This window comes from Columba livia, chromosome 1, assembly GCF_036013475.1.
Source record: "Columba livia isolate bColLiv1 breed racing homer chromosome 1, bColLiv1.pat.W.v2, whole genome shotgun sequence".
Classification (NCBI taxonomy): domain Eukaryota; kingdom Metazoa; phylum Chordata; class Aves; order Columbiformes; family Columbidae; genus Columba; species Columba livia.
The window spans coordinates 108,253,295-108,278,029 of record NC_088602.1 but is presented as its reverse complement, the minus strand read 5'-3'; the positions used below and the strand labels follow the sequence as shown (position 1 = coordinate 108,278,029).

Here is a 24,735-nt window from a genome sequence, read left to right as displayed (position 1 = left end):
TCTGTCCTTAATAATTGGTTTTCAAATCCTTAGCCTCCTGCAGATATGTGTCCTTTCCAGGGTGGATACATAGCCTACCTCCAAATCCACTTAGATGTCTTAACAGTGATACAGAACTTCACCCCTTCATGTAAATGTGACAAAACATGTCTATAAACAAGAGATAAAATTCTTTCTAATGTCTACTGAAAATATACATCAGAAGTACCTCTCTGGGTGTCTTGTAACCATCTCGGAGAAAGCGACAACAGCCATAGCGGCCCTGTAAAAACAGACAGAATTACAGAAAACTTCACATACTGTTCTTCCTCACAGACTAACATCAGCATAAAAGTATGTGCTGAGTTTTAAGTGCCACTTAGGGACTTTCCTCCCTCTGTTCCACAACAGATGAACCTAGTCTGGCAACCCATCTTTAATTAAGATTTTTTTGTTCAGACACGGGGGTTCTGCTTCTCTTTCCTTCCAGAAAATAAAAATAAAAGAACTCCTTACCTGCAATTTGGATATGATTTCACTCTTGGTTACATTAACAAGGTTTAGATCCTCCACTGCAAAAGCCGGGTAAGAAATAATAGAGAGAAGGCCAGCATCTATCTCCTTTGAGGTGGATGCCCTTGGCAACATGGAGTACAGAATAGACTGAGCAAAACAGGAACAGAAGAGAGGGATGTAAAACAATTTACCTGCTTCAGAAGATTACGTCAAGTGCAAAATGAATAGACTGTGTTATTTGCAAACTGACAGAGAACTCAATGCATAATTATTTTTAACTGAGTTAGAACGAGAATGCTTTACATCACTCACTTTCACATGATCTACTAGAAATAGGATGAACAGCATAGTCTGAAGCCATCCTATTATATTAAGTTCTTAGCTCTGTTAATCAACATTTCATTGAAAAACAAAAGGGACAGGGTGTTGTTCCCCTAGGAAAGGAAACAGAAGACTCATTTTTACCTGACAATGTTCTACTTCATCAGGAAGAACATGAATCACTGATTTGTGTCCTCCATGAGCTCCAAAAAGATCTAGTTCATCAATTGCTTCCAAAGCAGCCTTCAAGAAAACCCAAACAACAACCCAAATCATTAAATACCTTTGAAGCCAAGTATAAACTCCAGCACCTGCACTTATCCTCTGAAGGAAATTATGTAAGGCAGAAGTTTGCTCCACATTTTTTCATCTTTAAAGCTTGGCAATATTTTAGAAAAAGTAAACATTTCTCTCTTTCTGCTAGTAGAATACTGGACTGATGTGCTGATGATCCTTCTTACAATTTAAAGGCAATGCAAAACAATGAGGAGCTGGGCTTCCACCAAGACAATATCTAAATATGAAAGTATTTAGTAATGAACACATCTTCCAAAATAACCCCTATTCAGTGGCTTTTCACTCCTCCTGCCTGAAGGGCTCTTCAAAGAAGGTTTGTTTTGGGCATCCCAGAATTGGCAGACGGTGCTGCCTCAAGAGAATCGCCATCTCTCTAATGCTATAACTTCCCAAGGGGAAGAGAAACGAGATGTCTGCTCTTTGCACAGCCAACCCAGGCACACCATGCTCATGTCAACAGATGAGCCACCACATCCCACACCTCTTAGCCACAGCACGTTTGCCTAGTGAAGGCAGAAGCGAAACTGCTCTGGGGAGCAGCTCCACAGAGAGGGATCTGAGAGTTTTGGTTGACGGCAAGTTGAACATGAGTCAACAGTGTGCCCTGGCAGCCAAAAGGGCCAACTGTGTCCTGGGTGCATCCAGCACAGCATTGCCAGCCGGGCAGGGAGGTGATTGTCCCGCTCTGCTCTGCACTGGTGCGGCCTCACCTGGAGCACTGTGTGCAGTTCTGGGCAACACAGGATAAAAAAAAAGATATTAAGCTACTGGAGAGTATCCATAAGAGGGCTACTAAATTGGTGAAGAGTTTGGAGGGGAAGCCGTATGAGGAGTGGCTAAGGTCACTGGGTTTGTTCAGCCTGGAGGACACTGAAGGGAGACCTCATGGCGGCTACAGCTTCTTCACAAGGGGAAGAGGAGGGGCAGGTGCTGATCTCTTCTCTCTGGTGACCAGTGACAGAACCCGAGGGAACAGCAGGAAGATGTGCTGGGGGAGGTTTAGGTTGGACATGAGGAGAAGGTTCTTCCCCCAGAGGGTGGTGGAGCACTGGAACAGGGTCCCCAGGGAGGTGTCACGGCCCCAAGCCTGACAGTGTTCAAGAAGAGACTGGACAACACCCTCAGACACATGGTGTGAACTGTGGGGTTGCCATATGCTGGACTCAATGATCCTTGTGGGTCACTTCCAACTCAGGACATTCTATGATTCTAAGACATCAGCCACCTGCTTTGTACTCCTGCTTACACCTTGCAGGCTACAAAATCCAGCTTTGCAGAAGCAGGGTGTGCAGCGCCGCACAGGCAATGTGTCAGGGAAGAGAGCAAGGACTGGACAGTCAGAGCCAGCCCAGCAGAGCTTTCCTCTGAAATGCATATTAACAGGGTGGTGGTAACACTCAATGTTGTTTCATGCCCATTTTGGTCCTGCAGGTTCATGGTAATATCAACCTCTGACAAAGGAAGCAGCTTGCCTTATTCTTTCTGCAGAGAAACAAGGGTATTTTTCTTCTTCCAACACAAACACGGGCTTACTGCCTCTGTAGAGCCTCTCCCTAGCCCAGCACTAGTGCAGCACATGTTCCTGGTGGCAGCAGAAAGCCTCACTGAGGAACTGATAGCCGGGACCATGGACAGTATTAGTGGCAAACAAAAGGCACTGAGATAAACGCAGAGACATATGCTCCCTACTGTACTGCTGCCTCAGGTGGCCACACAAAGCAGACACGGGGAGAGAAATGTTAAAAGGGAGAATTCCTGAGGCAGGTTACAAAAAACCAGCATCTACGGTGCCCTCTGCAGCAGGGCCTCCAGCATGCCTCCTGGTCTCCACCCTGAACAGCACTTTTATTGAACTCAGAGCCACCAGGATGTAAAGCTGTGCAGCAAGTCCCACAGGTCATCCTGACATCAGTGTACTCAGAAGTCATATAGAGGCCACAGCAACCTGAGTCAGGCTGATCAGCAAAAATAAAATCGTGCTGGACAGCTAAGGAATAACCTCCTCCACGAACACTGCCCCATCACTATTCAACTGAACTGTGGCCAAGACCAGCAGCTTCTCTCTCCTGCAGCCACACAAAATCTTGGTAACTAATAAATCCTGCTGAAGTACAACTACACCTTTGACCTTAACAATATTTGGCTTCTATCTGTCCACCAGACACCACGTAAAAAGATAGCTGTCAATTGCACATTTACATTTAGGGCCTTCTGAGCTTCATTTAGTATCTCCGTGACCTTGTGGTATGGGGGAAGCAGAAATAGCTTTCTTTTAGAATTATAGAATCATTTTGGTTGGAAGAGAACCTCAAGATCAGCAAGTCCAACTGTTAACCTAACATTGGCATTAAACCATGTCCCTAAGAGCCTCATGTACACATCTTTTAAACACCTCCAGTGACGGGGACTCCACCACTTCCCTGGGCAACCTGTTCCAATGCCTGACAACCCTTTCTGTGAAGAAATTTTTCTTAATATAAAATCTAAACCTCCCCTGAGGTTCACAACTTGAGGCCATTTCCTCCTGTCCAATCACTTGTTCCTTGGGAGAAGAGACCAACCCCTTCCATGCTGCAGCCCCCTTTCCGGTAGTTGTAGAGAGCGATACAAGTACATCTTTACTCTTTTTTCTCTCTAAATTACTTGTGAATAATTTATTAGACTGATATTCTGTTGTTTTCCAGAATTTACATCTGACTTAATCTTACCATGAAAACATCACGTATAATACTGGGGTTGGAGAATTAAGAGAGAGGGACAGAAAACCAGAGGACACTTTATGAGACTGCACCTCAGTGAATCAGATTCATGCCTCAATGAATCTGGTACCTTTCTTGCAATTCCTGAAACAACTGTGCTGAGGTCTTTCAATGAAAGCCATTATTACAAGAATTTTACACTGAAAAATATTCACACTCAAACAAAAATTCTTATACAATCAGCTAATTATCGCAATGGCCAAGAAGACTATGCAAAGGAAGCCATCAGGTTTGTCAGAACCTTCAGCGTGACACAACAGCCATGAAGGAAATGTTAGGAAGACATTCTCACTTTGGCCATCCCTACGGAGCTTGCGTTCAGTTCAGGGATGCCCTGGTTTGTCTTGTCACCACGTTCCCAAATTCCATAGTCCTGGAACAACATCATCAAGAAAACATCTGCATGATCATATACAAAAACAATGTCTTCCCCTTTTATCCCACAACAAAACCAGAGCCCTACATGAAATTAATTTACTTGCCTTAGGAAAAAAAAAAAGAAAGAAAAAAGGAAAAGTAAAGGCTCCAAGTCTACAAAGAGCCATCCTCGTGTTCAAAGAGCAGCACATAAAAATATACCCCAACAGGATCAGGTCTACTACACTCATGAATCACTGTCTTCACAGAACACACCAAGTTCTTTATCCTTCCCCCTGTGCCCATTCAACTCATCACTTTCCAGAAAGTCTTTTAATAGTTTACTCTTTTTAGAAATGTCCATAAGATTTTAGTGAGATATCAGAAAATAATATTAATTATTAATAAACTATTATTACCATAAAACAAGTATACTTCATTCAGGTAGCCATAAATCCTCCACAGCCCTCCTACCACCTTGAAAGATGCTCCTTACAATGTAAAGTACTGACGGGTTCTAATATATTCTTATGGAAGAAGAAGTCTGTATTTTCCTTTTCCATCAGTAAATAATTTTCCACCCACATCTGAGCAGTGTTCAGGTGTTTTACATATAAACAACTACTTACAGCAACTTTGTAGGCAGCTTCTATGTAAAAAACAAGATTCTGAATAAAGGTAACTTCATCAAGGGTAAAGATAATACGTAACCCTGATTGAAAGAAGGGAAGAGAGTAATTACACTGTATCAGAATTGAAGTATTTACTCCTCAGTGAGCTTCATGAATTTGTTTATTTGCTACTAACTCCTGCCCACTGAAATCAATGGAAAAATGCTGATTTTGAAAGATCAGGCAGCAAGCCTCAATACTTACTGCTGATAAAATACTTTGAATGTCACCAAGACATCCTGCTTCAAAGATCAACCAAAAACCACTCCTGGGAGGGTGGCATTGAGAGATGGTGGGTACAGAGCAGATCAGTCTGAGCCAGCTCTGGTTCCCAAGAGCAGTTCACCCCAGTTCCCGCAGTTTCCCAGCCTTCCGCCCACTCAGTGCTTTATCAAGGGACCACCAGGACAATCAGGCACCCACGCTGCAGGAATAAGTTGTGAGGGGCTCTGAGGACAGAAAAACACGTAGGGAAACAAACCCTTATCCTCACAGGAGGAGTACAGTTGAGAACAGCACAAAATAAAACAGCGCCAGCAAGAAGAGGAACACAGATGGTGCTAGTGGCACCTGTCTCAGTGTTGCCACTCCCTGAAGAAAACCGGTTGTCCATTAGGATGCCCCACAAAGTCTTCAAATGCTAAGCTTCTCTGACATGATTCCGAGTATCTCGTGTATTTGTACATCAACAAACATTAAGGGAACAGACACTGCCAGTTACTATAAACATGAAATCCTAACTAAGCCACATCTCTTTTTCCAGAGAAATATTACTTTATTCTGAGCAATAACTATGTACAGGTCTTTGAAGCTAGTTACAACTTTTTTTTCCTTTTTCAATGAAAACTAGAAGAGAAGAAGACTGCAACAATAGTCAAGGCTAAAATATGTTCTGCTTACCTGATGCAGTCATCTGTGCCAAGAAGAGCAGGTAAAGGGAGGTTGCATCCACTTGTAGATGCCCCCATTGGTCGTCCCCAACCACAGTGGCACAAGTTGCAGAGTTATACTTGGCATGTAGGCAGTCTTTGGTACTCTGTGTGCGCTTGAACTTCTCTACCTTATCTACCTAAAAAACACCACAAATCTAAAATCTGAAGCATTTCAGAAGAAAATTCCCAAACTTTCAAAATTAACAACTTTTCTTAGGTGAGGAGCAACTTGAGGTCTTAATTTTTGTTACCTCACTTTAGTGTGTTTTGATTGGTCAGAGTGCTTAAACACAACTCTAACTTAAGGCTCCAGCTAAATCCACATCTCTTCAGGAAGGAGTAAGAAGAAATTACTTTGTTGAGTTGAGACCTTGGTTATATATAAGCATCTTGGTAGAAATCAGTTTATAAAGGCAAAACTGCAATTTGCTACAAATACAATCTCAAAAAGGTGCAAGTAAGATCAGAGTTTTGCTGCAGTTAAAAATACTCCCCACACCACCATCTACACACATGCAGAAAACTCACAAGGAATATATGCTGGAGATGAAATGCTTTGTAAATGCAACACGTACTAGTTCAGCTCATACTTATGACATTACCTGTCGCATCATGCACTGTAAGAGTCCCCGCATCAGCTTCACAACGTTCTGCAGGAACAAAACAGACCAGTGACACCCTCAAAGGGCCAGAGCCATCAGCTGTTACAAACAACATTCAAAAGTGACAAAGTTCACATCCCTTACTAATAACCTGCCATAGGTAAAAAAATGAGTACTTGTCTGAAATGCTTTACCTGCCTTTCTAAAAATATACTGATTGATCCGTATTCCCACATCCTTATGTAGGAGAACAAATCTTTTCCCAACAGTCCTCTCTAAACAGTGGAGCAAATCTCTGTGATCCTTTTATCCAGTTAAGGAAGTAAGCAGAATGTTATGTCTTGTAAAAATAACAATAACGATGATGACGATGATTTTTAGAGTGACAGATCCAGGGAACACTGGTAGATGACTGCAAGACATTGACACGATTGGAAAACCTGTGGAGCTTCTTTTCCTCTTTATACAGCATAACAGAAAGCAGATGACTAATGTAAAGAAAGGGTCTTTAGTGTGTACAAAGAGTACAAGATTTTGTCTTAAATGAAGAAATCAACCCCATCTTTTTATCCACAAATTACTATAGCCTCAAAACATGATCATGCAAACTAAGCCAAGGTTATTTAGTCACCACAGACCTCTCTGGTTTCAGCAGTACATGTCAGCATAAAATTTACCCAGTGCCTACAAAAACAACATCAGGACACTGACACCAATGCTCCCTCACTTCCCATGTAACCCATCTCTGCACTCTCACTTCTGACACCCACTTTCCCAGCTGCAGATTATAGAAATTAAATGTGTCAGTTACCTCCCCTTCTAATTCTTCAGCACACAACTCTTAACAGTTTGGAGACTGTTGCTTTGTCTGGTTTGATCAAACATGTCCATACACCACATAGGACTTCCATGAGATGACAAGTGCCCACATCAAAGACTGCTACTTTAAATGGCACGCTTCTCCTTACAGGGAAGAGCGGCCTAGCAAATAAATTGCTACCCTAGGATCCAAGTGACCTTGACTTGATCTTCTGTTCTGTAATGTAACTCAGGAGGGATATCAAGGTTTAATTAGAGTCTTGTAAATCTGGGCATAAAATCTCTCAGAAGCCTAATTTTCAACAGTCGGCCAAATGATGGAGGTCTGATTCCTATATGTACTTGCTTTGTTTATATTTTAATTCAGATATAAGCCTCTCTGCCAGTTCTCCAAATCTTGCTTGCTGGATGGCTGCCAGGAATACCGTACACCACGTACTGCACAGATACTGATGTGATAGGAACACGACGTGTACTCCAAGCTGGGAAAACCCTGCCAGATCCTAGATAGAGTGGCAATGCAAACACACTGTTCAAAACCACTATGATATGAAAAAAAAATCAAAGAGCGTAAGTGGTTTACACTAAATTTTGACATACCTGCTCGAGCTCGTAGGCTTTGGCCTTATCCTCATCCCGGTCCGCATTCTTCCGATAAGCCATCCCCAGCCCCCACACGGCCAGGATGCTGTAGATGTTGTCCCGTACCCAGGCATCCTTATGGTCCGCACCGGCCGAGAGCAGCCCCGTAACTGGATTCTAATCACAGAAGAAGGAATAAAGAATAAACATTACTAGCTGAAATCCCACCTTTCCATATCAAAGGGTTACAAAACAAGAGAGAGAGAGAGACAAAGATGATTGCATACTGCGGCTGCCCACAACTTAGCAACAGAAGTGAGGTCCCACCTTTCTTTCCCCAACTCACATCAGTGAAATACAAAATTTCTTTGAACGCTTCAGGATATAAAGCTTACGGTGTCCAGCTGGGCATCCTCATCCCCATAGGATTATTAGCTAAGTCACTAAGTGAAACTTGAAATATATTGAGGAAATAGGAATTTAAATGTTATGTATTTGTAAGAAAAAGAGGGTACTGAGATAACATTAGCAAATGAGTCTGGAATCTATTCTTCTCTATGCAACTAGTCTGTGGCATAATCTTGAGGAAGTAAAAAAACCCACTACTTCCCTTTCAGGAAATTAAAAAAGTATTTCTATTCATTTATAATACCTGCTTGTTTTATGACAGCCAAAACATGAATACACCCAAAGCCTTTTTATATCCTCCTCTGAAAAATGTACAGAAAAGTAAATTCTGGTGGTGTTGAAAAGCAGGAGTGTCTGAAAAGCAGCACACTGAGTAGTCTCCTGCACCCCAAATACTCCATTACATTTTTCATTGCATCATTAATTCCCATCACTTCATTATCATTAATATTTAAGACCATCTTTCTCAGTTGCATGTTCTTCCCTACCAAAAAAACGAGGTAGGGAGGCAAAAGGTCGACAGAGCTTTCAATCAACTCAAGCCTTTATAGAAAATGTAACTGACCAAAGACCAGTTGCCAGGGCTGGAGTGACAAAGGGGAAAGATTACAATAATAAAGGTAAGTAAAATTTTTAAAAATACACACATCAATAGCTCATTTCTGGCACACACCGGTCCACTCAACTCCTTTCGTAGTTGTTTTTAAGAAAGAAGTTCAGGGGTGGGGAGGAGCTTCAATTACAATTTCCCGGGCTTTGCATGTGACAACTGAACAAGAGGCAGGTGACAGTCGGACACACTAGGCCAGTCGCGGTCCATGCTATTGTTAGGGTTTATACAGAGAAATGTCTTGTGGCTCGCAGAGAGTACAAACGTGTAGTTCTGCTGCAAGAGTCCCTCAGCACAGCCTGAACAAACAACATAACAACAGCAGGACACCCACTCAGCTGTTTGCTGGGGAAAAGATGATCCCAAAGAGCTTAAAAAAACCCTCTTTCTGAACTTCAAAAGTGAAACCAAGGAGTAAGAGAAGAACAAGTGAGAGAGCAAAGAAGGGAGAACCCGCTTCCATTTCAGCACTGTACCTATGAGGCAAAAACCAGGGTCTCAAAAGGCAGATTGCATGTTCTCAGCTTTTTTAGAGAGAACTTGGTTTCACTTCTCTCATGCAGCACAACAAATTTCTATATACCCACAACCCTGGCTTGACAGAGATCACCCTGCTGCCTGAGAAATGGTGATTTTGGTTTGTCCCCACCCTTCATGCAGCTGCAAATTAAGAAAGCCTCCAGGTACCAAGATGGAAATCCTTGAAAAATGGCCCATGCAAGACTTTAAATAAACCATTCAGTCCCCAGGAAGGGATGTACCTGCCTTCAAGAGGCCACATTAAACACATCCAACAGCAGCTATCACCATTTCAGTGCCTTTGGTTCCTCTACAAGAAGGTCTCAGCTCCTGGGGAACAGAGGCTGGCTCTCATGGACTGACAACACATTAATGTCTTTCCTCATGCACATTCATAATGTTAGCAGAACAACACAATATTTTTTAATAAAAAGCTTATTCTTAAAAACTACAGTTATTTTCTTCTGTTACCTCTGACACCAGATGAAAAGTACAACGCTTACAAGGCGCTACAGAACCTGAAGAAGCACCATGTGTTTAACTCCAAAGGTGTCAAAGGAATTTTAGCTCAGCAAGTGCTTCAAAGCATCACATGTATGCAGTGATGTCTAACTGGACTAGCAGGTTTCATCCTGCAAATCACACTGTGCATACAGACGCATGGAGCAAAGAATCAGCATCTATGGGCTCTGTGAGCTGAGAGCACCAGAACAGAAAGCTGATTGCTGGACTAAGACTTTGAACAGTTGTATCATGCCCATCCTATTTGTAAGTTTATATGTTAGTCTGGAAACTAAAAACCCCAAAACACAACACCAGTTCCTACAGAGGACCAGATATTAATATGAACTTCAGTAATACAGGCACAAAAATAGCGGGGTTCTAACCAGAATAGCAACACAAGTAAGCCCACTTCTGGCATCTTGATGAAAATCTATTTAATTTGTTTCATTGATCTGTCAGATGAAAACCAATGTAAGCTCTAGCAAAGTCTGCAGGTAGATTATTTGTGTGAAATCAGACATAACACAATTCGTGTTACCCAAAAATGTATGCCAAATGTGCTTTCCTTATCAGCTCCATATGCTTTCTCTTATAGTACCCTAGAAACACTTAAAATGTATATAGACGTTACGTTTTGCTATTTTATGTACATATCTTAAGATTCACATTTTTTCTTAAGCATCAAATTAACATGTGTAATAAGCAGCTGAGCACGGCCTGCTGGTGATGCTCTTCAGTGCTTGCTTAGCTACAGTATGGAAGCATCCCTCTGGCCCCTGTCCCCACGGACACGTGCAATAGCTGGCAGACCCCACAACATGGCAGGTCAGTATAGCCAACACAAAGGCATGACACAGGAGCCAGCAGTTTGGTCTCAGCCTCCGTGTACAACCTTTAACACGATCGTACTTATCACTGTGCATGCTGCAGGGACTGATCAATGTTTGTAATGCTTGCAAAACAATAAAAAGTTGGCTTCAGATCCAGTACTGCAAGGCGCTGCATAAGGAAAACTGTCAGCCCTGGTGAAGAGTCTGGACTTGCAATGTGAATGCACGTCTGCCTAGTAGCATCCAAATTAAATTTACCTCTAAAATTACACTGACTTTGAGTGATTGGAATGAATGCAAGATCAACTGCTACTACTGAGAAACGTGACCCCTGATGTACTAAATGTCTTCTTATCAAAACAAAATGTTCCTGAGCACGCTAAGTGTTCTCATTGCTGCATCCGTACAAGAGCAAGCTCGTCACTGCCCTCCATCAGAGCACACCAGCTGCCATGCCAAGTCTGCACAGCTGGCACGCCTGTGGATGTGAGGTACAAGGTCACAGCCACACGTCACCCCTGCACTGAACAGCAGCACATCAGAGGCATTTCAAATGCCTGCCGGCTCTTCTGTCAGGCTGCTCCTAGGAGAAAGGATGGCTTAAATTCTCCTCCCTGGCTCCACCCTGAAAGGCACCAGCAGTAGTGAAGCAGCTCAGCTCAGCTCACCACAGGCTATTCTGTTCTCAAGCAAGACAGGGCTGCACCTGGCCCAAGGACAACCGTCCTAAGTTGCCCAAGCAAGCAGTGCACCTCTTCACCCAGCTGAGTGGGACATTTCCATCTAGTGCAGTGGAAAACCGTAAAGAGTATAGATAAAAAAACAAACCTAGAAACCTGCCTTGCAGCATTTCTCTGGGGCCACTTCTAATATTGCTGTCCGTTTGCATTGCTACTTGCTTTCCACACACAGAAGAAAACTTATTTATCTCCTTCCCTGGTCTCTGAACTCTCCACAGCATTGAGCACCTAGTGGAAAAGGCAGCACTGAGTCATGAACACATATCCAAGCACTGTAGACAGCAACTATAAAATTCAGAGACGCTGGTATAATCTCCCATATTACCTTTAAGTTACCCTTTTTATTATTGTTAACCACTAATATCATTAAGGCACGGCTTTCACAGGGCATTTTTGATCTCTGGATCCCAGAAGATCCATCTCTCCTCTAATGGAGGGTGTTATTGGCACCCCCATCCTATAAACATGGAACTCAAGGCAGGCACTGGAAGCCAAAGTGACATGTCCAAGGTCATCCCACAGACAAAAGGCTGAGACAGGAGCACAACTCAGCATCTCCTGCAGCCCAGCACAGCCAGGGAGCAAAATTATCTTCTCACACCACTTATTCCTTGCATTTTTTTTCTAATGAGTTCACAATAATTCATACACAAATATTAACTATGGGTGTCTGGACTGTGTGCTCACAACAGTCAGTGACAAAAATCTTATGGACCTAAGAGGATTTCAGTCCTCACCTCTTCTTTCACTGCTTTCCGGTTTCTTGTAACTCTCAGCAATATTTGGAAACCAATTAGTGAAAAAAAACCCTGTTGCTCTCATCTTTATGTAGTAGACTGTTTTAACTGAAGCATGACACTACAGAGCACACTGTGAGTGCCCATCCTCGGAGCCCGCCTGGGTGAAGCGAGCACATGAAGCAGAGAACCCTACACTATACGCTTATGCAGATGCACTGGCCAAAAAACACAGAGTGGATAAGTTTTTCCCCACCAGCCTTGACATCTTCATTCTTTTACAGCTCACACACGCAGGCAGCACCGCCCAACAAGCTGGTGTAACCCCGCGACAAGTTGTGCCACTAAACCCATGGCTGCAGAAGCTGCCCCAGCTGCAGCTCAGGGTCGGGGATCTCTGGGACGTGCCCCACTGCACATACGTACCGCACACAGCACAGCGGCCCCTGTGAGCCCAGTCCTGGATTCACATCGAGCTGATGCTGACAGACGTATTTCAAAGGCCCTGCTAGGGACCTCTGCCTTACTGGGACTTCATAGTGTTACGGGCATGTATATATATATATATACACACACACATATAGTCTTACAGCTGGTAGCTTTGTATCATATGACCACGAACACGTTGCATACATAGTATTATTGTTTGCAAGCACAGGCTTGTGGTACTTCGCACGTATCTTCCAACGTGCACTTAGAGAAGCAGCCGGCCAGCACCCCCGAGGCTTCGCAGCGCCTCGGCTTCCCCGCGCTGCTCCTCAGGCGGGGGCAGGCGGAGATCCGGAGAGGAGGCCATGCGCCGGGGAGATAAGGTATCTTCTCCCCCCCGGCCCCATCACGCCTCTTGTGCAACCAAGCTGCGGTCAGCGGCCCCGGCCGCTCCAGCCGGCGGCCCCCGCCGCGGCCCTCCGCGCCCTGGCCAACCCCATCGATCCGGGCGCCCCAAGCCCCGGCCAGGCGTCCCGCGGCGGCGGCCCTCACCTGATGGCAAAGGATGGTACGCTGGACCAGGCGGGCGTAGCCGTCCAGGCGTACCCCTGAGTTGCTACGGCTCCTCATCGCCCCACAGCCGGCCCGCCCGCCACCTCCGAGCCTCCCGCCTCAGCCGGGGCGGCTGCCGGGCCCGCCCCCTCTCCCCCGGTAGCGATCAGCGCGGCGGCTGCCGGAGATGGCGGCGGCCTCCTCCCTCCCTGCCGGCCTGGGCAACGGGTGGAGCGCCAGCCTGCCCTCCCGCCGGCGGGGCGGGGCGGGGAGAACCGGCCTCCTCGCTCCGGGCAGGCAGGCGGACGGCAGGTCCCCGGAGGGGCGGAAGTGGGCGAAGGCGAGGGTGGGCTGACTCGGAGGCGACGTGAGCGGGAGTTTGCAGACCCCCGCAGGAAAGGGGAGCGTGAGGGTGGGATGCTTGAAATCCCAAATTCAGCTTTTCTGAAGAACCAGCAGGCTTTTTCCTGCGGTGTTTGCAGCTACTTTCCCAAGCCTCGCCACCTGGGAAGCGCCAGGAGAAGGGCGAGGGTGAGGGGCGGGAGGCACCGCAACCCGCAGGGATACCGGGGCGGGGAGGGGGTTGTCGATGCCCAAGGGACTAGTTTGGACAACGGCAAGGGCGAGCAGTGTGAGCCGCCAGGCTAAATTGCCAATAACGGCGATTTTATGCATCCACTTTGTAAATTCATAAGACAAAATGCAAAATGTCAGAACATTTATTGGAAGCGTGTTTTTTTTTTTCTTCCCCAGCCTTAAAAAATACCGGTTTGAGATCTGACAGAATTAAAGAAAAAAGAAAATGCAAGACTTTATTAGGTGACTTCACACCCCAGCCTTGGCTTTCCAGCTTAATAAAGAAACAAGATTTATGATGGAAATGAACCTGCTATTCCCACAGGCACTCACTAGGAGCATCATAGGATAGGACAGGAGCAAGCAAAAAGAAGGCAAGCTGGGGAAAGAGTGCCAAGATGTGGGTACTTGACCAAGACTTAACAGAACAAAAAAAAAAAGAAAGAAAGACACGTGTTACAGTTGCAAAATCTTCAGCGGGTTCCCCCTGTGGTCCTCGCACCAGGAAGAAAAACAATGGTAAATGTGGACGTGGTGCTGAAGCACAAAAGCCATGTTGCAGGGTAGCTGGAGATGTGAGATTCACTCAGACTTCGGAAAGGATTTTTCTGGTTTTTGTTTGCTTTTCTCATGTGGAATAACACCATTAATGGAGTTAACTTTGAAACTTTTTTTCTGTACTTAACTTGTTGACTGTGTAACCGACCGCCATTGTTGCGAAAACAGGCTTAAAAAGAGACCTGTTGGTTCAGCAGTGGCCATCAGCTTTTCTGTAGGTCCTGCACAGCAGAAGGTGACGGGGCAGTGCTCCAAGGTTTGGTAACGCCATCAGCCAGAGCCCCGCAGCTGTGGTTCAGTGAAGACTGTGCAGTCCCAGAACACGGACCAGTTCACTCTCCCCTAAACTCTGCAGGAGCTTCCTGCTTCACTTTTTACAAAGAAGATGGCGTACGCTTCAGCAACGAGTTTGCTGAGCAAGGTGGTGCCAGCTGTACACAGCATGTTGCTGTTTATCAATGACTAAGCTTAAAACCTCCTTACAGATGTCTTTGAGTTGGCTTTGCATCCCCCAAATGATGCACAGAGTTTTACTTGGTGCTCTGGGAAGGGGTTGTAGCTTTCATCAAGCCCTGGGCTGCCATGGCAAAACTGCGAGCAGCACACAAGAGGCCAAGTACCAAAAGGATAGCAGGACATCCAATACGCAAACACTTATTCAGCTAGTTTAATGATGGTAATGATTTACTGAGCTAAAATAATATGCTGCTGTGGGTGCAAAATTTTACAATATGTGCATGCTTTTAAGTGGCAAAATCAGAAAAGACTTCCCACTCCCAGGAATATATAAAATAAAAATTATTAAAATATTCCTACCATAAGTTAGTGTACAAAAATAAAAACAAAGGAAGACTCAAAGCAGGTCAGTGACAGTGGAGTATGTGTTTTCATAGTGAATTTAATTACTGAAGCCAAACCCAACTATGTGCTTTTGCACACAGCTTTCTTGTGGAAGAGCTTCAGCAGACTTGACGGCACACATTGACTGGACAGATTTATGTCAGGGTTTTCTCTGCTAAAAACCACATCTGCTAGAACCATGAAAGGTAAAATATGTGGAAGACAATAAATGTAAGGACTAAGTCAGCAGTTTCTCCAAGATGTTACTTACTCCAGCTCATATAATCTGAAGAACTGTAACACAGCCAAGTATAATGGCACATTTATCTAAAATACAAAGTTTATATATTTTACATGTTGTACGTCCTGTAAATTTATTACTTTTTTTTTTTTACAGTTGAAAATATAAATACAAGAACATTAAATAAATTTACAAGAAACAGTGCAAAGGCAATTAGCCAAATAGTTAAAGCATTCACAAAAATGCATTCCAGCTACTAGCATTCCAGTACTGTTTTTTTATTAATATGCAGTTAAAACCTTATGGATAAAGACAAGAAATACTTCAAATTCTCACTTTAAAAGCATATTCAGAGTAGTCTTGGACACAGGTGACCAAAAGACCCCATGCATTGCACATAAAACCACAAGAGGGTTTGAGTACTGAACAGATTCAATTGCTGAACTACAGCAGAGCCCCAGACAGGAGGCATTTTTCTGATGCCTTTTACTGAGAAGAGTGTTTCCAGAGCTTCCTACTGAGTCCCTCTGGGAAAGCAAAGCTCTTGGTCCCCTCCTGCGTGCATCTGCCTGAAAAAATCCCCTTTACAGGGCCTGGCACTCCACAGTTTGATGCCAGTTTGTTCCAGCTCTTACTCCAGGAGTATCCAACCTTTGGCCAAGAGCACAAGATAAAAAAAGTAATCGCCACAGCTGCATGCCTGCATGAGGAAGAGGAAGCACAACCTAACCTTCTGTTCAGGAAGAATCTTCACAATGTCATATGGGCTTTCAGCTGCTGTGCATGAAGGGCCAAAACTCAGCTTTTTCAGACAACTGTCATAAAGGGAATGAAATTTTGCTTCAGGAATTACTGAGCTAGGGCCTCAGGATTTGGCTTCCAACCAAAGGCCAAAGTAAAAGCAGAAATACTCATCAGAATAGCTAAAAAGCTGCCCCTTAAAAAACAGCCACACGATGGAACAAACAATTTCTCAGCTACTAAATACAGCAGCTAGCAATTATTCTCTGTATTTTTTCTTCAAAAAATAACACTTCTCTACTTTTATTTATCACTGCAAATGAGAAATGGCAGTGTGCTTAATCTCTGGAACCACCATGCAAGACAAAATATTGACCGTGCTGAAGTCAATGGCAAAAGCACACATTGACTTACTCAAGCCACTAACAAAACTTAGTTGTATTTTATAACCTGCTGACTACTTTATTTATCAGTCCTTTATTCATGGCACTCTATTTTGATGATACCCAGTTTTATCCCTCTAAGGCATACTAAGAGGTCACTAAAGGTTCGAGACCAATAGCGTTTATATTTACAGTTCTGTGTCTAGTGAATATATTTTAACCACTGTAAGTGATTTCACTTACTGAACAAATAAACTTCTGTATCATTCTATATTAAAGTTAATTATTTCAATTAAAGAAAACTGCAAACTTATAATAAAAGTTAAAAGAAAATACCAATTATTTTTCTATACATAGGAATATTAAAATTTATATTACAAGAAATAAATATAAAAAGTATCATTAAGATGCTTAAAGGTTGATATTTTTGTGCTTATGTACATCACTATAGTTTGCTACTACAACGTACAAAAAGTTGAAAACAGCGTAGCTAACATTTTTAAAGATAACATCATTTGTATGCACAAGTTGTAACTTCCTATATTTATACAATACTACTATGCATTATATCCAGATAAACTTAGTTGTAATGAAAAATGTCTTAACAAAACTTTCCTTCAAATGTAAAAAAAACCCCTCAAAAATGCTCTAATGAAGAACCAAAACAGAAATGTGCCAGCTGTAATTTGAACATCCAAGATACCTTGTCAAATTAGTAGGCTTCCTTTTTTTTTTTTTGATAATTGTCCTCGTCAATCCATTGCATGGCTGCCTTGAAGATCCAGTACCATATATTAAATAAAATCAGTTCTTGGTCTGCTCACATTATGTAAAACTGTTAAAGTAAATCTCTACTTCACACTGTAAAAATTGTGCTGTTTAAAAGGAAATCACATTGTCTCAATAAAACTTAGGCCTCCCCTCTTTGAAGTCCTTTTGAGCAAGATACGGCCTTTCTGGCTGCCTGTATCATCCTTTTCTTGAAATACAAGTTGTTTGCCTGAAAATTCATGGAGACACACATCATCATTCTTTACACTGAAAGAAACACCATTCTTCTCACTGGGAAGATGGCCTGTTGAAACAAAAAAGTGCATCTGCTATCAGAAAGGTTCAGAATCAAGTCTCCCATCCTTTTTCAGTCACTGTAGGGAGTCCATATACTCTAGTTTTATCCCTCTGATAATTTCAAAATGTGGATTTTTCTGTACATATTCTGTATATATTTATTTTTCTGTGTGAAATCAGTAAGAGATTTCAGAGATGTTAATCTATTTACGCACAATAGGATCCAGTATTTTCAGCAGCGAAAGTCACAATTCTCGGAATATAGACTTTGACTCAAAATAAATATCTCTAGGTAAGATGCAAAATACATCTCATTCTAGCTTTGTTTCAACAAGTTAAATTTAAAGATTTCGTAGGTTTGCCATGCATCTGAAACAAAGAGAAAACAAGGATATTTTTTTCCTTTCAAAGGCACTCAACTTGCAGCATTTATTTCTGGAGGACAATTAGAATATGTCCTATGTCCAATCATGGATCTAAGCCATATTTTGACAAGAATCTTGTGCATTTAAGTGAATCTACAATGAACATGTGTAATACCACTGCTGATTGCAGCCTATTAATGAAATCCTCCACAAATGCTCCATTCACTAGATAGAATCCCCTACCTCTATGCATCAGATTCTAGATGCAGAGCTATCATTTACCATTTATACCAGAAACAGAATAAAAACCATAAAACATCCCAGTTTTCTATTTATGTTAATGCTCATAACATGTCATATACAAACATCATCATGATTCGGTAGATTTCAGTAAATGTACTGCAAAGACACAACAGTTTTACAGCCTTTATTTTCTCTTATTCGCATAAGCAGCTTATAGAAGCTCACACAGGCGAGCGTTCTATTAATGTTCTTCCTAGTATTACTTCTTACATTATTTCTTTCATACTTTCAAACTACATTATCCTGTATTTCTTTCCTCTTCAGGCAATGTTTGTTTTAATGAGGTTTACAAGATGAACTGTTTTAAAACATGCTTGGAGTTTATTGTTATATATTCAGGTGACAAGAGAAGTGTTAGCAGCTTCTGCTAAGTAATTGCTCTAATAATGAATATTACCCACTATTTGATATATAAACAATGAGTTCCCTCTAAGTAGGAGAAATGGATATTTTAAAACTTTTCTACAGTCCCCTAAAACTGACATGTGGACATCCTGAAATACACTTACTTATATACCCTATAGTTAAGAATAATATTTTGTCAGCACTTCACTTTATATTAGCATGAAAGAGCATAGCACTTCTGTTTTAAGACAAGGAAAAAAATAGCTTCAGAAATACTATGTTGCATTACACATACCGTTTCCATTTGTGTGCACTGAATAATCACTATTCATTAGCAGTATTGTAGAGTTAGTGGAGTTACTGTTTGATTGTAAGGAATTGGAAGAACTGGATACTCCTTGATTCGTAGTCTGCTTCTTTAAACCGTTAGTAGCAGTTCTACTCCAGTCTACAATAGATACATGTGACAGAAAATAGCACAACTCATACAAGCAAAATATACAGTTAAGAATGTAACTGAATTAAAATGAAAACAAGGCTTTACCCACTCTCTTCACAGTGTTCCAGACACAATGACGTTATCCTAGGAATTTAATGATTCTTGATGTTTAAAATTATTTAAATCTACTTCCTTTTTCTCTTGGCCCTTTTTTTACTACAAGCAGCCAACTGTCATAGTTTTACAAATGCAGACCAGATCAGAGAAATAACTGAAGTACAGTTGATCTTCTTAGTTAGAGTGTCTAGAAAGTATACAGCTTCATGAGAAGTAAACTACGGAATAACTAAATAACCTAAACTCATTTACATTTTTTTTTGGTTTAAACTATGCTTCATTTTGTTTTTGTGGAAGTCACTAGTAAAACTATAGCTGACTCAGAAGCTAGAACACATCTTACAGTTTTTCACATGATCAAAAGTCTTCTGCAAAGACATGCCTTTATACTTCAGTGGAAGAGATGAACTGGAGTTACAGCTTAACGTAACAGCATGTAACCATGTAAGAACAGAATCGATGAGCCCCTTAAAGAGTATAATTTTATAGGTTTATTACACCATGGATAATAAATTAGACCTGCAACTACAGCAACATGATTTATTGACTATTTTTTAAGTATTGCAAAATACTATGAACTCAACACTAAGTATTCAGAAGAAAAAAAAAAAATCATATTTACCAGAGTTTTCAGCCAGCCTGAATTTCCCACAACAGAGATATCTTCTCCATTGTTTACGGACATTGTCCTTTGTTACACAATAGAAGATAAAAATGAAGAACCCTGCAAAGCAATAATATTAGAATTCATTGCAAAATTGACTTCCGCTACTTCTTAATGAACAACGTTTTGGTTTTCTTTAATTTCTTTTAAATTTCTAAACAAAAGTTATGGTGAAAAAGCTTACATCTCTGAACACTGAGGAGTACTTTTCCCTTACACAGATGAGAAGAATCATACACAAAAATGTAAGAACAACAAATACAACCAAATTCACAAAGTGCATAAAGTTTCCTTCTATCAAATAAGAGAAAAAAAATCTCTGGATCTTGAAATTTACTTAACACTTCTGGAAAAGAATTCAAAGCGATGCCAAACAGAGGGTATGATATGACACTGTCAGGCTATGCAGACGTTAGCACATGGCGTGACACTGTCCCATCTTTTATTTGAAGCTAATCTGTTACCACCAACTGCAATAGAACCAGTAACACCATAAAATTCTGAGCATTCCTATAAAGAAAATAACTCTCATCTAAAATAATAATGAATGTTCCCCCCTTTACAACACTCAAGACAAATATTTTCTAGAAGGGATGGGGCTCATCCCTGTCTCTTGTGAGTGCCACACTACAGACTGCTGGCTTCTCATTCAATTCTAACTGACACAAGATGGAACATAACTTTCCCTGCTTAAAAGTCCATCATTATCATTCCCTTGCAATGTGTCCTTGAGAGCAGACATTAGGTTTTCAATGAATAGAAAATAATGATGGAAAACTAAATGATCAGACTGGTGCAGACACACATGCATATTATGTTTACCCTGCTTTTGAGGCCAGTTAAACGTAGAATCACACTAGAAAAGATTACTCACATGTTTCTTTGCTTAAGTATCTTTCTTAACTTTGTCTTTTAGGGTGAATTTTTGAATGTAACTAATTGTTGCTATACACAGATGATCCTATATGTTTTTCAAATACAGTGTTGAAACACTAGCATAAGCTTAATTAAAGTAAATACAATTTATGCCCCTTTATTACTCTAATATCAAATTTACCCAGAACCTAACTAAAAACTGGGAAAAGAGGTACTTATTTTCACATAACAGATTGCTCTGACTACACAGAATCTAGTCTTGTGGTAGTTCAACACAATCCCATGCAAGATCTGGAAAGATGTGGGTTTAACCCTTCAAGTTACCAAGGAGTAATGTACTCTAAAGTAAACATAACAAATAGAGGAGGGATGTATACACTGAACTGCAATTTTCATAGTTTCAGTCTGTCTGGGAAATCATCCAGAATCAACTGCAAACCCTCTCATGTGCTAGTTAAGCAGAAGTTTGGATCCAAACTTGAGTAGGGCAATTCGGGTATACTTAGATAACTGTAGGCACCAATGGTACCTCACATTTATATGGAAGTTTTTGCAGCCTCTGAAACTCTGCTTTTGGATATGTCCAGTAGCATTCTTGCCTTTGCAAAGCTGCATGCCTTCATATCTATTTCTTGTATGTTCTTAAGTACTAAAGGTCACATTTGAGAATTAGACCACTAACTAGATGTTGCAGCCCTTCCTGTCTCAATGGCCCTTTGTCAAATGTCACAGCCCACCCTCAAGCTTTAGGGGTAAGAGGAGAAATGATACAGTCTTCACTATATTAATCGCATTATTATGTGAACACTTACAGTAACTGAGTATTTACAATTGATTTGTTGCCTAGAGAAATACAGTCACTTCCAGTGGTATCTGGTTTGCATTCATTTTAAAAATTATAATATTTATAAATATCCTATACATATAAATAGTAACTAGCTTTCCTGTACCTTACCGTAGCATAACGGTAACTTAAGATTACAGTAAGGCAGTATCATCTCTAATTTAATTAATATGTTAAAGCACATACCATAATTACGTCTTTATTGCTGAATCAAGAAAAATGCCGTTTCCAAATATTTTGATCATTATATTGCATGCAATGGCCTGTCACATAAAGGATAAACTTACCTTGCAAGCTGTTGAAAATGGTGAAGAGGTAAGTAAATACATCAGTTACTGTGAAGAAAGCAAATCCCCAAGTAATCCCCAACAAGAATGTGAGGCCAGCAACACTCCTAAGATCTTGAATACTGTTTCTTCTTTGAGCACCAAGTTGTTTTCTCTTTTTGATACGACAGAGCTGGATCAGCACAACAATGAACATGCTGATATTGATGAGGAATATAACGCAGAAGTATCCCACAGCAGTAATATAGAAGACAGTTTTATTTTTAATCCAGCAGCTAGAAGACAAGAACAGTCTGTCAATCATTGTTAGAAACACAAATTAAGTAACAAGAGATAAAGGGGTAGTCTGTTGCAAATGCAAGCTATTTTGCCTCTTTAGTAAAAAGGGTTTTTTCGGCCAAAGAATAAGAGCTTTCATATAGGCCATAACCACAAAACACATGACATACTGTAAAGCTATACCATTTCAAAGCTCTCCCATTGCTTCCCTCGCCACCTTTACTTTAAAAAAACCTGATTTTGTAGGACCTCCTCTCACCCACCCCCAAAAAAGCACCTCCCTTTAACTCACAATTCATCAGGTCTGCTTATTGAAACCGTTCCAGTGGATATAAGTCCATAATTATCTGGTGATACTACCAACACAATGGACACAACTACTGCTGGTAACCCTAAAAAATTATGAGCAAACATATAAGTGAAAATCAAAACAAAGACAGTATTACAACTTGAAATTATTATGTTTTTCTATGAAAACTACAACTTGTTTCTGAAATTTGTCTGTTGAATTCTGCTGACTACTAGCTGTCTGAAAGAATCTAAAAGCTGGAGCATTCAAACTGTTCAAGAACTTGCAAAGAAACGAGTTCTCCACAGCTAGCTCCAAACCTTTGTGAATATGGTAACAAATACCATCACTCATCAAACTGATTTCAAGCATGTGAAATACAGGATACCTGATTTTCTTTCTAACATCTGTTTTAAATAAACAATTCTATTGATTTTAGTGCCTTCACATTCACTCATATTTACTGAAGTGGCCAGAGAGAATAATCAGGTCCAGAATCTCGTCATCCTTCATCCAGTTCTTTTTCTTTTAGCATCAGTGTTATCTCAGAAATGGAATATATATACACTTATTGGCATTTATTTTCAAAACTGAACTGACACCATCTGTCTGCTAAATGGAATTGGAAGTATGCACATTCCAACCTGGTTTTATTGTACTTGGCACAAGGGAAATTCATTATCAATTTGCACTGCAGCAGCCTCAGTTCTGCAGTTAGGGGGGCAGTTCCCTACCACAGAAAGGTAGAATATGTAGGCAGGTTTACTGATAATGAATACGTGGTCCCTGAAAGGTTGTAACATTTAATGACTGCTTCATTTTCATTTCTGAACTAGGTCACATTCACTGAAATACTTGATAAGAGGACTGATTTATTTAGAATCCAAAAGGAAAAACAAACAAACCAACCACAATTAAAAATACATACCCCAACCAACAACGCAAAATTTAATAATGTATCTCCGTACATAGGTATTAAAAACTTTCACAAGTGCCAGATACATGTGGAAAGCTTCTAGGCCCATCCAGGTGAAGGAAACCAAGAGGAAATAGTGAAGAAATACTGCAGCTGCAATGCATAGGCCTCGTGAATCATGCAGTGCAATCCATGAGTCAAGGAGGAAAACTAAGTTGAGTAGCAGTAATGCAGCACACAGCTGAATAAGGATTTTGGAGGGGTAGTCTCTCCGGATTTTCCTAAAAAACACAAATTAGTGAGATTATATCAGTTGTCCATGGATCCCTGGCTTACTGCCTCTCTTGTAGTCTTTAGTGCACAAATGCAAAAAATATATATATTTTTTTTCATTCATACATAATGCTTCATATACTGCATGGAGAGAGTAACTCACAAAAGATCGCCAAATTAATGTTCTGTATGAATGAAGTTTGTTATGATAAGGTTACATAAATACAAACAACAACTTTGATTCTTAGAGTTTAGTACCATGATGGTTTGTTTTATTTTTTTTTTAACTGTATGTTGGACTCCTTGTACTTCCAAAAATCAAAATGTGACTGTTCTTACTGCTAAGCTACACTAGGCTTTTGACTGGGCTTCAAGAGCTGTGATAGAGACAAGTCAGTCCTTGATGATAGGATAATGAGAGAACAAACATGTGCTTTGAGGAGGATTTTCAAAACATAGTATGGAGAATTCAATAGTTAAGGCTGACACATAAGAAAATGTTCCAACAAACAACAAAGAACACAAATGCATTTAAATTTGCTATCATTCTGCACTGCTCTATATATATCTTAAACATATTCCTTCACACTTCTATTACGATAATCTGTTATAAATTATTTAAGAGTGCTACTTCTTCACTTCTTACTGCATAGAGCTACATGATTAATTCACTTGTCCACAAGATTAACATTCCTGAAGACTGAATCAACACATTCCCAGTAAACTGGACAACTTTGTGCGCTATTGAAGGAGACAGAATCCATAATTATTGGAAAGGACTTTGCAGTGAAGAGTACAAGCTATCATCATTTAAGAATAATAGGAGTTCAGTCGAACAGGTACTTACTCAAAGGCTATGTAGGTCACAAGTGTAATAGAAAGAAAAATTGCAGAGATGCCACAGCCTATATAGGATATAAAAGTCAGCACCAATTGTTGTGTGAGATTCAACGGAGTATCTCCATACAAATTCTAAAACAGAAAGATAATTTAATTTCAGAGAATGTTTATTAAATGGAAAAAAGATCAGAAGAACCCCAAAAGCACCTTTCTCTCTGCGATTTAAAAAAAAAAAAAAAGGAAAACGTTATTTTCATCATGGATCTTATAAAAGGTTAATTGAAAAACAGAAGCTAATCTAGTCCTGCGAGAAGCAGGGAGTTGAAC

The 24,735-nt window shown here is 41.0% G+C and overlaps 2 protein-coding genes and 1 long non-coding RNA gene across 11 annotated transcripts in view; 1 reads left to right on the top strand and 2 right to left on the bottom strand.

Moving 5' to 3' along the window:
* The window catches only part of PHKA2 (phosphorylase kinase regulatory subunit alpha 2), a 51,135-nt gene extending 37,750 nt beyond the window's left edge, over window positions 1–13,385 (bottom strand). For 3 of the 5 annotated variants that reach the window (XM_065071981.1, XM_065071988.1, XM_065071997.1), the window contains exons 1-9: window positions 13,165–13,385; window positions 7,854–8,012; window positions 6,435–6,482; window positions 5,801–5,969; window positions 4,859–4,941; window positions 4,165–4,245; window positions 961–1,059; window positions 496–642; window positions 209–262 (exon numbers count right to left, since the gene is read on the bottom strand). In XM_065071981.1, coding sequence (XP_064928053.1) covers window positions 209–262; window positions 496–642; window positions 961–1,059; window positions 4,165–4,245; window positions 4,859–4,941; window positions 5,801–5,969; window positions 6,435–6,482; window positions 7,854–8,012; window positions 13,165–13,242 — 918 coding nt within the window. In that variant the 5' untranslated portion in view covers window positions 13,243–13,385. The remainder of the gene's footprint in view (window positions 1–208; window positions 263–495; window positions 643–960; window positions 1,060–4,164; window positions 4,246–4,858; window positions 4,942–5,800; window positions 5,970–6,434; window positions 6,483–7,853; window positions 8,013–13,164) is intronic. The other 2 variants (XM_065072003.1, XM_065072012.1) reach the window with 1 other exon arrangement.
* Window positions 12,857–16,836, top strand: LOC110354925 (uncharacterized). The gene is made up of 2 exons (XR_002407167.2): window positions 12,857–12,995; window positions 13,918–16,836. It is a non-coding gene; the product is annotated as an uncharacterized LOC110354925 (long non-coding RNA).
* Window positions 15,507–24,735, bottom strand: part of ADGRG2 (adhesion G protein-coupled receptor G2) — a 57,248-nt gene continuing 48,019 nt past the window's right edge. For all 5 annotated transcript variants that reach the window (XM_065071968.1, XM_065071935.1, XM_065071953.1 and 2 more), the window contains exons 22-28: window positions 24,416–24,540; window positions 23,308–23,576; window positions 22,383–22,482; window positions 21,812–22,086; window positions 19,763–19,864; window positions 18,880–19,032; window positions 15,507–17,578 (exon numbers count right to left, since the gene is read on the bottom strand). In XM_065071968.1, the coding sequence (XP_064928040.1) occupies window positions 17,394–17,578; window positions 18,880–19,032; window positions 19,763–19,864; window positions 21,812–22,086; window positions 22,383–22,482; window positions 23,308–23,576; window positions 24,416–24,540 (1,209 nt within the window). In that variant the 3' untranslated portion in view covers window positions 15,507–17,393. The remainder of the gene's footprint in view (window positions 17,579–18,879; window positions 19,033–19,762; window positions 19,865–21,811; window positions 22,087–22,382; window positions 22,483–23,307; window positions 23,577–24,415; window positions 24,541–24,735) is intronic.